The sequence below is a fragment of the Zonotrichia albicollis genome, chromosome 20, assembly GCF_047830755.1.
Source record: "Zonotrichia albicollis isolate bZonAlb1 chromosome 20, bZonAlb1.hap1, whole genome shotgun sequence".
In the NCBI taxonomy this organism is placed as follows: Eukaryota; Metazoa; Chordata; class Aves; order Passeriformes; family Passerellidae; genus Zonotrichia; species Zonotrichia albicollis.
The window spans coordinates 2738740-2751167 of record NC_133838.1 but is presented as its reverse complement, the minus strand read 5'-3'; the positions used below and the strand labels follow the sequence as shown (position 1 = coordinate 2751167).

The 12428-nt window shown below is 51.2% G+C and overlaps 1 protein-coding gene across 1 annotated transcript in view; it reads right to left on the bottom strand.

Annotated features, from left to right (window-relative positions):
• Positions 1-3474, bottom strand: part of LOC141731339 (uncharacterized) — a 796170-nt gene extending 792696 nt beyond the window's left edge. Inside the window, exon 1 of the mRNA XM_074555958.1 lies at positions 3301-3474. Within this exon, the coding sequence (XP_074412059.1) occupies positions 3301-3474 (174 nt within the window). The remainder of the gene's footprint in view (positions 1-3300) is intronic.
• Between the last annotated feature and the right edge of the window lie 8954 nt (positions 3475-12428).

Genomic DNA, 12428 nt, shown 5'->3' with positions numbered 1-12428 from the left:
ACTTGGGTAACACTCCTGCACTCCTGCAATGCTCAGATTTTCTTTGAATGTCCTCTGAAATATTCCAACAAAGAGAAGACAATGTTGGTCTAAATGCATCCAGGTATTAGAACCTGGGGCTTCTTTCAGGAACTGGAAAGATGATGTTTACTACAATCAGCATAATAAGGGCAGATAAGAATCTCTGTCAAGAGCAATCATCATCTCTGCCCTTCTCTATCACACACAGAGGCTCTCCAGCATGCAGGGGCTGGGGCCTTCATCAAGCAGCAGGTTTCAGTCTGCTGGCCAACAGAGTCAAGTCATGTCTGCTGCCAGTAGCCCATCCCTTGGGAGAGGGTCTAGGCATTGTACCTTGCTGCTCTCAATCCCAATCTCTGTGTCTTGAGAGCTCTGCACTCTGGAACCTGTCTTGCCTGTTGCCCAGCATTGTGTTTTTGGGGACTTGAAGTCTGTCAGAGGTATACAGGAACCTTTGCTTCCATTTCCAGGCCTCCCACTGAGCCAGGCCAAGGAGAGAGATCATCCCACCAGTCCTGGTCCTACGAGGGACAAAGAGCTGAGGGATGCCTTTGGAAAGGTAAGGGATAAGGACAGGCATGAGTGAACTTCCTTTCCAGGGGCTGTTTAGTGCTTGGCCCAAAATGTCACTGAAAATCATCATCTTCCACTCTTGGGGAATGGGGATTCCCTTGGGAATACATTGGACAGCTACAGAACCATTGCTTGGTGTCCGGTTTATCTCGGCTGTTTGAGGGGCCTGAAAAGCCCGGGGGTGGCCTTGGGCAGCCCGCGTATCGAAGGACGAGAAGAGGCTTCAGTTGTTCTTTCTGGTTTTATGTTTATTAATTGTTTATCTAAAAAATGTTCTTTCAGCCTAACAAAGATCCGCTCAGCAGTCAGCCATGGGCACACTGTGCCGTCCCACGGACCGCCACGTATCTTTATACCCCTAGTTACGTATACAATATTTATCATTTTTCCCCAATACCATCTATTCTTATAACTCGGTGTACTCTTAGTAATAACCAATCCAAAGGTGCCACCGTGGCCAAAGAAGATGGAGGAGAGGAGGAAGAAGAAGGAGGGCAGGACACACCCCAATTCCTCCATCTTGCTCCTCTAAACCCCCCTGTACATAAATCCTAAACCCTGTTTCTTACCCTCTAATTAGCTAATCTTTCCACCCTTCACCCCGGTGAGACCCTCTTATCTTCATAAAGGTGTCGTCTCCTGTGTAGGGTCAAAGTCCTGCCACCAGACACTTCTGGCAACATTCCAGGACTCCCGGGCCCCCCAAGGGTGGTCTCGGGGGCCTTGCATCCCAGGACTCAAATCCTGAGATCCCACAGCTTGGCTATTTCCAGTGGTGCCAAGATTCTTGGTTTGGAGATGGTGCTAAGGTCATGTCAGAAGCATTCTTTATGTGCAAAGGCTGTTTTAGAGAAGTTCTAAATGACAGAGCAAGCTACACATCAGTGAATGTGGGCAAAGTGCATCCTTGGAAGCAGAGAGGCAAAGATTCTAATGTTGGGTGCAAGCAAGGCTGCAAAAGAAAATGGGAGAGGTTGATTTTTCCTGGTTACCTTTGTGGCTGTATCTCACAGCCCTCTCATTCTCAAGTTTTCTGCTCATGAACATCAATGCTTCTGCAACTTGTTTTCACATGACTCCTCCTTTTGGTCTCCTGATCTCAGAGACCAAGTCCTTCAGAGTCCTTCAGAGCTGAGTCCTTCAGAAGCCAGGAAGTGAGAAACAGATGCAATTCCTGGCCATGAGTGTTAAGCAACAGCTCATTAGCCCTCCTTGCTGGGTATTGCACATGGTTTTTATTCTCCTGCCATGGCCTGTAGGAACTGAACTGCCTGCTCCCTAGCCATGTCAGCTCTTCCTCTGCCTTGGAGCACTCCTATGACTTTCATGCTTCAAGCAGGGCTTCCTGACATTGATTGCAGTTGCAGCAGTGTAAGGTTGTGGCACTAAAGTGTTCCACCTCACTGTGTGTAATTGCCAAGGTGAGGACAGGAGACATTCCTGTGAAACTGTTGGAATGTGGATGGAGCTGCATTGAAGCCTAGGGCACTCTGTGGACTCTGTGCTCCTGATGAGATGTTGTGTGTGGTTTGTGTATTTCTGCTTACAGTCTATGATGTATTTCCATTGCACCCAGATCCGTGCTGCTTTGTGCATGTTGGCTCAAAAGAACTTGGGGCGGAAGGACGCAGAGCTTTTGGAGAGAGAGATGAAGAAAAGGAGACAAAGGAAAACATCATTGCCACCTATTCCTGAGACAGTCAAGCGTGGGCATGCAGCTGAAGCAAGTAAGTAGTGGCTACACTTGTGGTGGTCCTTTTTGACCACTTGCTTGCCCTTTGCACAGTGTTGCAGTCAGACTGGGGAGCTGTTCAGCTTGCATCTGAGTGGAAGCTTGCTTGGGATTTTGTGGTAGTGTGTTGCTAAGTTTCTTGTGTTATTCCCCCAATTTATGTATTGTTCTCCCCTATTATGTGTAAAATGGTTTCGTTCCCCCAGTTCTTCCCGCCACTGCTAGCCTGTCAGCTAAGTTGCTATAGCAACTGCTATTCATAGTTGCCGATATGTAATTGCTTCTCCCCTTGGTTTCCCTTATAAGTGAAAGTTGTTTCCTCCCTGTCCAGTCAATCACTCCCTTCCTCCTCCCAGGTTTCGAGAACCTTCTCCTCTCTAGAGATGGTGGTTGGCTGGGGCCCCAGGACACCTCCTTTACCTTTTGATTATTGGTCTCCATGGAGTGTCAGTTCTGTGAAGTTCATCCCCTCACCTTTCCTGATTGGCTCTGTCTGTACCCACCCCCTTGCTTTATAATCCTGTTTGCACCCCCTATGAAAAAAACTTTTTCCCGGATGGTTTCCCGGTGTTTGGATGCGGCATCACCGTCAATAAACCGATGTTTAACCCCCGGGAAATGGTCAGTTCCGTTCCTCTCATATACCAGCGAGGTACGCCAGTCCGCAGCCAGCACAGCCCGAGGCCATCAGGCTCCGAAGGGTGCTGGCCAGGAATTGCAGAGGGGCGTCGGCCTTTCGCCCTCAGCTAGTCAGACTCTAAACTTCGGGCCACATACGATCCTTTCTGCAGATGGCGCCCACGCGGGGGCTTTACCGTACCCCGCGGACTGGACTTTAAATCTACTAGCCGTCAGACTTCCTCCGGTGTCAGTGGACTAATCCGCCTGAACTTTTCGTTTGCAACGCTCTTTGATTAGGTGAACCCCGGACTCGGTTCCTCCCCTGCCCTTTTAATTTTCCCTGGGAGCTCTACGAGGGGGACTGCCGTCTGCCGCCTTTCGCGCTCGCGGTGCCCCGGCACGGTGACGCCAGGCCCAGCAGCGGGGCTCTCGGCGCGGCGCTGACTGGTTGCGGCGGGCTCTTTCAGCGCAGGGCGGTTTTTCCGCGCGGTTTGCCGTGGTGGGGTCGCTACACCCCCCACGATCATGGGTGTGGGTCAGAGCAAAACCCAAAAAGGAGTTTTTTTTGTAGTTAAGGGTTTGTTACTTGGAAGAGGTTTTACTGCCCCCAAGAAAGAGTTGATAGTGTTGATTAGATGGGTATTTTTACATTTCCCTGAAGTTTCCCCAGAGGTTGCGAAAGAGCCGCGCTTTTGGGCAGCCGTTGTGGCCAAATTAGACCAACAGGTTAACGCTGGGGAACCCCGGTTGTCTAACGTGGCATACTGGGCAAGCAAAGTATTAACTTCGCTGCGCCCAGCCGGGAGTTCAAGAAAGGATCTTTCTTCTTCTAGTTTGTTCCCTAGTTCTCCCAGTTCCCGCATCCTTACCCCCCAGCCCTCACCCTCTTCACACAGGCAGGAGCCCTCGAAAGGGATTTTAAAGGCCAACAAAAAGCAGGGAAACCATTCTGCCCCTGCTCCCTCTCGACCTGCTGAGCCTCCCCGTCCGAGGAGCCCTGCCCAAGTTCCTCCATCCTCCCCTTCTACCCCAGTTCCCAAGTCCCCAGTTTCAACCCCTAAGTTTGTTCCGCTTAGTAATGAAATTCTACAAAGTAGCCCCTTTACTGTCCAAGATGGCGGGGACCACGCGGTCTCTGCCGCCAGAGCTCTTTCTTCTTCCGCTAACCCGTTCCTCCCAAGCACCAACCCCTTCCTTCACCCTGACCACACTCCTTGCTCAGTTACTCCTCTCTCATACCCTCCCTCCGTCCCGCTCACTCCTCAGCACTCCGCCCCACCTTCAGCTCCTCCTCAAACCCCTCCCCCGGTTCAGCCCCCCACTCCCTTCCCCCCCGCTCCGTTTTCGTTTTTCCCTCCGCCTCCGAACGCCGTCCGGGGGGCGGACAAGGGTACTTTGCCGCGCCCACTCCCTTGCCTTACGTCAGCTCCAAACCCCGCCTCAACCTCCTTCAGTTTCGGTTCCCACGCCACCCCCCCCAGCTCTCACGCTTTGTGTTCAGAGGAGGGGGGGGGGGAAAGCCGAAAACTGGAGCAAGCTCCCATATTAGAAGCCGCCCCGGTAACATATCATATAAGAGAAAGAAGAAATGCACGGGCACAGTGGGTGCCTTTAGCACAGGTCCAAATAAAGGAGCTATGCAAAGCTCAGAAAGATTACTCCCGGGAGTCAGAATTCTTCCGGGGTTTGCTACACAATACCCTTGCTCAGGGAGATTTGGTACCGACGGATTTAAGGTCCCTCTTCTCTAGCCTGCTCAGACCCATGGAATTTAGAGTCTGGGTGAGGGAATGGAGGAGGGAAATAGTGGAAGTACTCCCAAGTTTTTGGGGGAACCTTACACTGTCCCATGACGCAGATGGTCAGTTAATTACCCAAGAACATCTTTTGGGTGAAGGACAGTGGGCTGAAGGGGCAAATCAAGCTAAAGCCTTATTCCCATCCCAGCTAGTAGAGACGGCCCGGGCAGCTGAGCGGGCCTTCTTTAAGTTAGAGGTAGTTACCTCCCAATGGGAAGATGCTGAGGTTTTGCAAGGAGCGCAAGAGCCATACATGGAATTTATCGAACGTCTATACAGATATGTGGAAGCGCAAGCGTTCGGAGAGGATGACAGGGAAAAAATGCTTGAGCAGATGGCTTATAGCAATGCCAACGCTGACTGCCGCAAGGCTATAAAAACTCTCCCTCGAAGTCCTAAGCCCACAGTAGAAGCCATGATAGATGTCGTAGTGCGTCAAGTCTCCCTGGCCCCAAGGCCTAAGAGAACATCTGTGCATTTTGCTGAATGCCCCGAGCAAGACTTCATAGAGGCTGAAGCTTCCCCCGTGGCCGGTCCTTCTACTTCTGAGTCCGGCAGGAGGACATCAGCAACCCATCCCTGCCATCTCTGTGGCAAGGTGGGGCATTGGATGCCTCAGTGTCCCATGCGCCAAGACTACATGGAATGGAGGCGGAAGCAAGATAGGAAGAAGACAGAGGAAAAAGACCATCCAAATGAGTCAAGCACCTCATCCCGAAGCAGAGGATGCAGAAGGAAGCTGAGTCACAAGTTCAGGCGTGCTCGCGGTGACGGAGAAAACCCTCCCAAACACCATCAGTTTCCTCAGATGTTTACTTCCTCCCCAATGCTGAGACTGCTGCTCCTACCCCTCTCGTCACTGAACTACCTCTGGTTTATTAATCCCAACCTCCTTCCCCCATTTCTTCTTCTTCTCCCGAACTGGATTTATTATTTGGGGCAGAACCATCTGTTTAAGTATTTTGCGTTTAACTGTTCACCTTTTGTCTTTTAGTACATTTCCCCAACTCACTTTTGATTTTCATCCTCCTAATTTGCAAGCTAGTCCGGAGGAAACTGACTGCGCCGAGTGCCACTGTCCCTTGCAATGTTCAGAAGACAAAGACACTCGTCATGACCAGCTGCGAGTTCCTGCATTCTAAGCTTAATTTGGACTTTTCTCTTCATTTTAATTTTTATTTGGTAAAAAACGGGGAGATGTGGTAGTGTGTTGCTAAGTTTCTTGTGTTATTCCCCCAATTTATGTATTGTTCTCCCCTATTATGTGTAAAATGGTTTCGTTCCCCCAGTTCTTCCCGCCACTGCTAGCCTGTCAGCTAAGTTGCTATAGCAACTGCTATTCATAGTTGCCGATATGTAATTGCTTCTCCCCTTGGTTTCCCTTATAAGTGAAAGTTGTTTCCTCCCTGTCCAGTCAATCACTCCCTTCCTCCTCCCAGGTTTCGAGAACCTTCTCCTCTCTAGAGATGGTGGTTGGCTGGGGCCCCAGGACACCTCCTTTACCTTTTGATTATTGGTCTCCATGGAGTGTCAGTTCTGTGAAGTTCATCCCCTCACCTTTCCTGATTGGCTCTGTCTGTACCCACCCCCTTGCTTTATAATCCTGTTTGCACCCCCTATGAAAAAAACTTTTTCCCGGATGGTTTCCCGGTGTTTGGATGCGGCATCACCGTCAATAAACCGATGTTTAACCCCCGGGAAATGGTCAGTTCCGTTCCTCTCATATACCAGCGAGGTACGCCAGTCCGCAGCCAGCACAGCCCGAGGCCATCAGGCTCCGAAGGGTGCTGGCCAGGAATTGCAGAGGGGCGTCGGCCTTTCGCCCTCAGCTAGTCAGACTCTAAACTTCGGGCCACATACGATCCTTTCTGCAGGATTTAATTCTGTTTCCCAAAGAAAAATACAGAGGCATGAAGTGTCTTGCCCACGGCCTCACTGAGTCAGTAACAGAATATCAGCTTCCCTCCTTCACCTCTAAAGTCTTTCAGAGAAGAAAATTCTGTCTTGCAAAGTACACTGGGGCTTCAGACTCTCTCCTGGAGAGCAGCCTCCAGGGAAGGGGAGTCCAAAAGAATGCTTTTCAACCAGGCTGCAGCCTGGAAGAAACAAAATTCAGCTCCTTGTAATGAAAACACCAGAGATCCTTCTGCCACTCCCTGCTGAGGAGCTGGCACTGTAGGGCTGTGCTGAAGCCCCAGCCAGGGCTTCTGTTGCAGCCCCAGGAGCAGCAGCAGAAGTTGTGGATCCTGAGTGGATCCCGGCTGAGGGGCTCTGCCTGCAGGGCTGTGAGCGCTGCCCGAGGGCGGCAGCGGGGCCCTGAGGAGGCAGCACTCAGCCCAAGGGCAGCATGCAGGGTTATCTGCACTTTCCTTTGGCAACTGCCCCGCCAGCCTCTGGAACAGGAGAACAAAGGCAAAGCAATGCTGGGTTTCCTTGTTTCTTAGGGGAAGCATCACTGCAATTTGGTTTTAAGCTAGAATAAGGTAGATTTAGATTAGACATAAGGGAGAATTTTTTTTATAATGAAGGGGATGAAAAGCTGGAAGGTTTTCCCAGAGAAACTGTTGTTGGTCCATCCTTGAAGGTGTTCAAGGCCAGCTTACATGGGGCTCTGAGGAACCTGATCAGGATGAAGATGTCCCTTCTCACAGGGGTTGGACTAGATGATGTTTAAGGGTGCCTTCCTACCCAAACTCTTCTAAGATTCTGTGATCATTGTCCCATGTTAGTGTTATACTTGATATAAAGTGGTATTGCATTGTTATACTTGAAGTTCTTTGGGGTAACAAGCAGATGTTACCCAGCTCCAGCAAGTTTTCTGATCCTTTCCATTGTCACCCTGTCCAGCACTCTCCCCTTACAAGCTCCTCTTTGGTCCCTGCAGCCGTCAGCCTACCACCTATTGATGGCACAGCTTCTAGAGGGCATAGAAAACACCCTGGTAGTGCCTTGAAGGAGAAGGTCTTGAGGAAGCAGGACAACGTGCCCTTACTGCCCAATTCACCCATCATCCATGGGGATGGCAGCTTCCCATGCAGCTCCTCAGGTAAGCCTGCTCCATGGCAGCTTTTCCCACTTGGGTTTTTCCTTGCACAAGGAGCACAAACTGCCTCCTGCCTCAGCCAGCACTGCTGGGATCTTGGCTCCATAGTCTGTCCTGAGAATGAACAGCAAATCTACTTTTGAGTTACTCCAGCTTGGACGTACTGGAGCAGTTGGTTCTTAGAGATCCATTGGAAAGTTGAACTGAATAAAGTCGTGGTAAAGGCCTAAGCTCTGGCTTTTGCCCATCCTAAGAGTCCAAACTACAGCACTGGTGCCAGGAGGCAGCTGTGACTGCAGGGATGAGCTGCAGGGCAGTCTGCTGCTGTGCTCACTGTGCTCCTATGAGAACCACCACGATCAGTTGTTCACTCACCATCTGGGCCCTGTGCTGGTGCTGCTGTCCAGTTCTGCAGCCAGCTGTTCTGCTCTCCAGCAAGGGCTGTCTCTGCAGGGCAGTCAGTGGCTTGGTGCAGTCGTGCTGCTGCTGCTTCCAGAAGTGCCCAATGGCTCCTCACTGCAGCCACCCCACAGCCTGCAGTGCCAAGAGGGAACAAGCAGTGCCTCCTGTGTCAGCCAGCAAATACAGCACCCCTGTGCAGCAGATGGCAGCCAGGAGGGGCTGCCTGCTCCTCCCAGGCTGTTTGCTGCCTGCAGCAAATGGACAGCAGAGAGTCCCTAGTGGCTCTTGTCCCTCCTTTGTGGGTAGCCCTTGCCTGTGCTGTGATCCCAAGTAGGGTGAGATAAGAAGAAGGGAGCTAGGAGTGATACTTGAATGCTCTTCTCTAGTGATGCTACTTCCATGTTCAGAATTGACCAGAACTAGCCTGTACTGGTTTAGGGCAAATTTGTTAAAGAATCTGCAAAGGAGGGCCCCTCCAGAAAGCGAAACCCACACGGCCCCTCCCCCCAACCGGTTCGGGAAAAAATTCCTCGGAGAGAGGTGGAAAGAACCTGTTTATTTGACTGGCCCCGCACCCCCCAGCACACAAAATGAACAATACCCGATGACACCGCTCTGAGAAAGATGGCAAAATCAGAAAGTCCCTTTGGGGGGGGGGGTGGTTGCTCTGTTCTCAGTCCCTCCGGCGCTGGGGCAGCTGCTGCAGCCGAACCTTCGGTGTTTCCGGGTCCCAGTCCGGAGCAGGTTCGAGATGGTCACAGGAACAGGAGAGGAGAAACAGTCCAGGAAGCAATGTGGACTGTTTAGCTAGAACTAGCTAATAAGCAGAGGCAGAAAGCAGAGCAGAAGCAAGAGCAGAAAAAGAGAGCAAGCAAAAGCAGCAAGCTGAAGCTGGAAGTGAAAAAAACAGCCTTATGTACCGCTTTCCTCTGTGTCCCTGATAAGAGAAACCCAAACAAAACTTCCACTCTTCAGAGCCGGTCTTAAAGGCACAGAACAGATGAATGGGGATATACAAGCATCATAACGTCACCCCAGGACATAGCCTGACGTGGCTCTCCATTCACAGTGAATCTAGATGTGTGTGTCTACATCACTGGTGTCAGTGGCTGAGGTACCTCAGTGACATCCAGATTAGCTCCCTTCTGAATATTTTTGAAGTTGTCATTCCTCCATACTTTGTGAGAACATGCAAGGTAGCACAAAAACCCTACAGAGTCCAGAGCAGTTCATCTAGATTCTGTGCAATATTTATACTCCATCCTTATAAACATGTCAAATGTTTTAATCTACACGTTAGAAAATGAGCTTTTGAGTGCACAACATGAAATTTTTGATTGACAGTGCTTTTGATGACAAATGGGTTTCATAAGGAATGCATTTATCACCAGATTTTTCTCATACCTTGTAAAATTTTTTTCCTTACAAAAAAATTCAATTAAGGCAAGCCCAGGTCAACTGATTAACAAGAGAGTGCATCTGCCAACAACGTGGATCTGTATTTGCATATTTTTATCCTCAGAGTACATTTGGAAGGCTTTTTTATCAACTGTCTAGTCTGAAAAATTGCATTTTTACACAAGAGAAAGCTTAGAAACTGCTGAGTTTACAAACATGTCCATTAGATGGCAAATAAATTTCACCTCAGCATCCTTGAAATACAGGCAGTGTGTACCTCTGAAAAAAGTTCATGATGCTTGGAAAGAGCAAAATCCATAAAGTACTCCTTCCCAATAGCAGGCTAAAATGTGTGTGCACTCAGCTGCCTCTGTCTAGAATATTTGCAGTCAATGGGAACAGAGGCGCTCTCAGGTGGGAAGGGTCAGGTGTGGCTGTTCCCTGGCAGCTGCTCCGTGGGGATTGAACCGGGCCCAGCAGGGCTGGGTTGTTCACTCTTGGCTTGGTGCTGTCTCCAGGCAGCTGCAGGGCTCTCCCCAGGGAGCTGCAGAGTGCCCCTGTCCTCAGGCTGGGGGCAATCAGGGCGCTGAGACAAGAGGGGCACCTGAGGGGTTCCCTCGTGGGCAGCCAGTGCTGCTGGTCAGCGCTGCCTCGCAGGGAGCGGGAGCTCTGTGGCTACAGGAACTGCCGCTGGCTGTGGCACCTGTGGCACTGGGGAGCTGGCGCTGCGAGGCAATTGTCAGCTTCAGCCTGGAGCTGGGCCTGGCTGGGGGAGGCTGGGAGCAAGCAAGAAGCCCCAGGAGCCAGAGAGCAGGGAAGCCTCTGAGCCAGTGCCAGTTTGTGCCACACGGAGCCCTGGCTGGGAGATGGGGCTGAGGCCGCTCCATGGCGGGGCCTTGCCCGGGGCTGCAGCGCCCATGGCCAATCCTCTCCTCACAGTGACCTCGCAGACGGCCCCTGGGGCCAGGCGCCGAGAGGAGCCACTCCGTGGGCGTGGGCAGAAGGACAGAGCCTCTGCAGACCCTCAGCAGTCCTTGCAGGAGGCACTCTCCTTTCTGGGCAGCGATGACTGGTAAGAAAGGCCCCGTTCCCTCTGTGACCTCTCAGTGTGAAGGTCGGTCAGAAGCGTGTCTTGCTTGTGCCTCGGAGCCCCGAGAGCCCAGAGGGCGAAAGGGCACTGGTGAAACCACTCCAGAGTAGAGAGAGGATGAAGATTGGAGAGCAGCCTTTTCTTGGCCTTTCTCTGCAGCAGTGCTGCAGCTGCAGCAGCTCTGTGCTGTTTCCTTGCTTTGCCTGCTGCTCCATGGAGCTGCAAAGGAAACCTTGAGGGAAGAGAGAAAGCTCTGGAAGGAGTTGATTTGCTGGCTAAAGGCAAATCAGGCAGAAGCAGGATGGCAGAAGTTTTGAGTGTAGAGATTTGGGTGCCTTGGGCCACCGGCCCAGTGGGACTGAGTAGGATCCTCTCTGCTCCCACTGCTGACAGCAATGGCAGGTGACAGGGTCTCCCCATGACCTCCTGCATGGCAGTTCCAGAAGCAGTTCCAGGGAACTCCTTCTTCTGAGAAATGGACTGAGCTGTGCTTTCAAGTTCCTCAGCCTGCCATTACTCCTGAAGGGCTCAATGGCAGAAGAGAAGGAAGAAGAAAGGAAATCCTCTAGGTATTTTGCACTTTTGGAATTCAACTTCTTCCTACTCACTGCTTCATATGGACCTGAGATGTTTTGCCAATACTCACCATGTGTCCCAAAATTATACACAGCCAGAGGTGATAACTGTACAAATGTTAGCTGATATTGGTTTTCTTTTTGATGGCTTTTTGGTCACTCTCTGCTGGATGCTTCATTCACACAGGGGCAAGGAATCCATTCCCACTGGGATAAGCATGAAAAATCTGCCACGATGCATCTCCTTGTGCAGTCACCTTTGCTTTGCCCTTTCTCTTCTGCTTTCTCTTCCCCATTTCTCTTTGGTGTCTTGTGAGGTGCAGAGAGCTTCTGCAGGTGTGGGGGGTCCGGATGACACTCAGGTTGCCCATGGGATTGGTCACCAGCCCTGGGCTGGAGCCCTGATGCCTCACAGACCTTCCTGTGGCTGATGGCCTGCACAAAGCAAGTGCTCAGAGACAGAGTTGTTTGCACCTTTTAAATATCCTGTTGCTGTTGTGGGGGTTGTTTTAGGTAGGGGTTTTTGGGAAAAGCCAGAGTTTCCACAGCTGTTGCCCAGGGGTGGAATCTCCTAGGACATCCTGCTGGCTTTTTTGGGGAATGTGTGATGTGGAGTGGAGGGGGTGACAGAGAGGCCTAGATTGTAGAGTGGAAACTCAGCTCCAGAGTGGCAGTGCAGACTCTCCCTGCTGAATGCCTGCTGGGGCTGACAAAGAAGGAAAATGCCCCAATAACAGCCCGGTGGCACTGTGTCTCAGGGACAGGTACAGGGAGGTGACAACAAACAGCAGCACGGCCCGGTCTCACAGCTTCTTGGAAGCAGTGACAGAGGGGCCTCATGTGCCAGAGATTTCAGAAAGACTGTCTTCTGAAATGGCCACTCTGAAACCCCTCTCTTTGCCTCTTGGGTTTGTGTATGCTTTTGACAGCCAACACATCCTGGGGCAACGCGTTCCACAATTTCATTAAGCAATCCATAAAAAGCACCTCCCATTGTTCAACTGAGCTGCCAGCCTGGTCATTTCAGAGGGTGCTGCCTTGGTGGAGAGAAAAATCAATCTTCTGCCTTTCAGGGAGCTGAAGGAGAAGGGACTTTTCACCATCCAACACCTGGCTGGGTCCCATTCAGAGGTCCTGCTTTGTCGACTTCGTGAGGTTTGCTTGGCAGTTACCA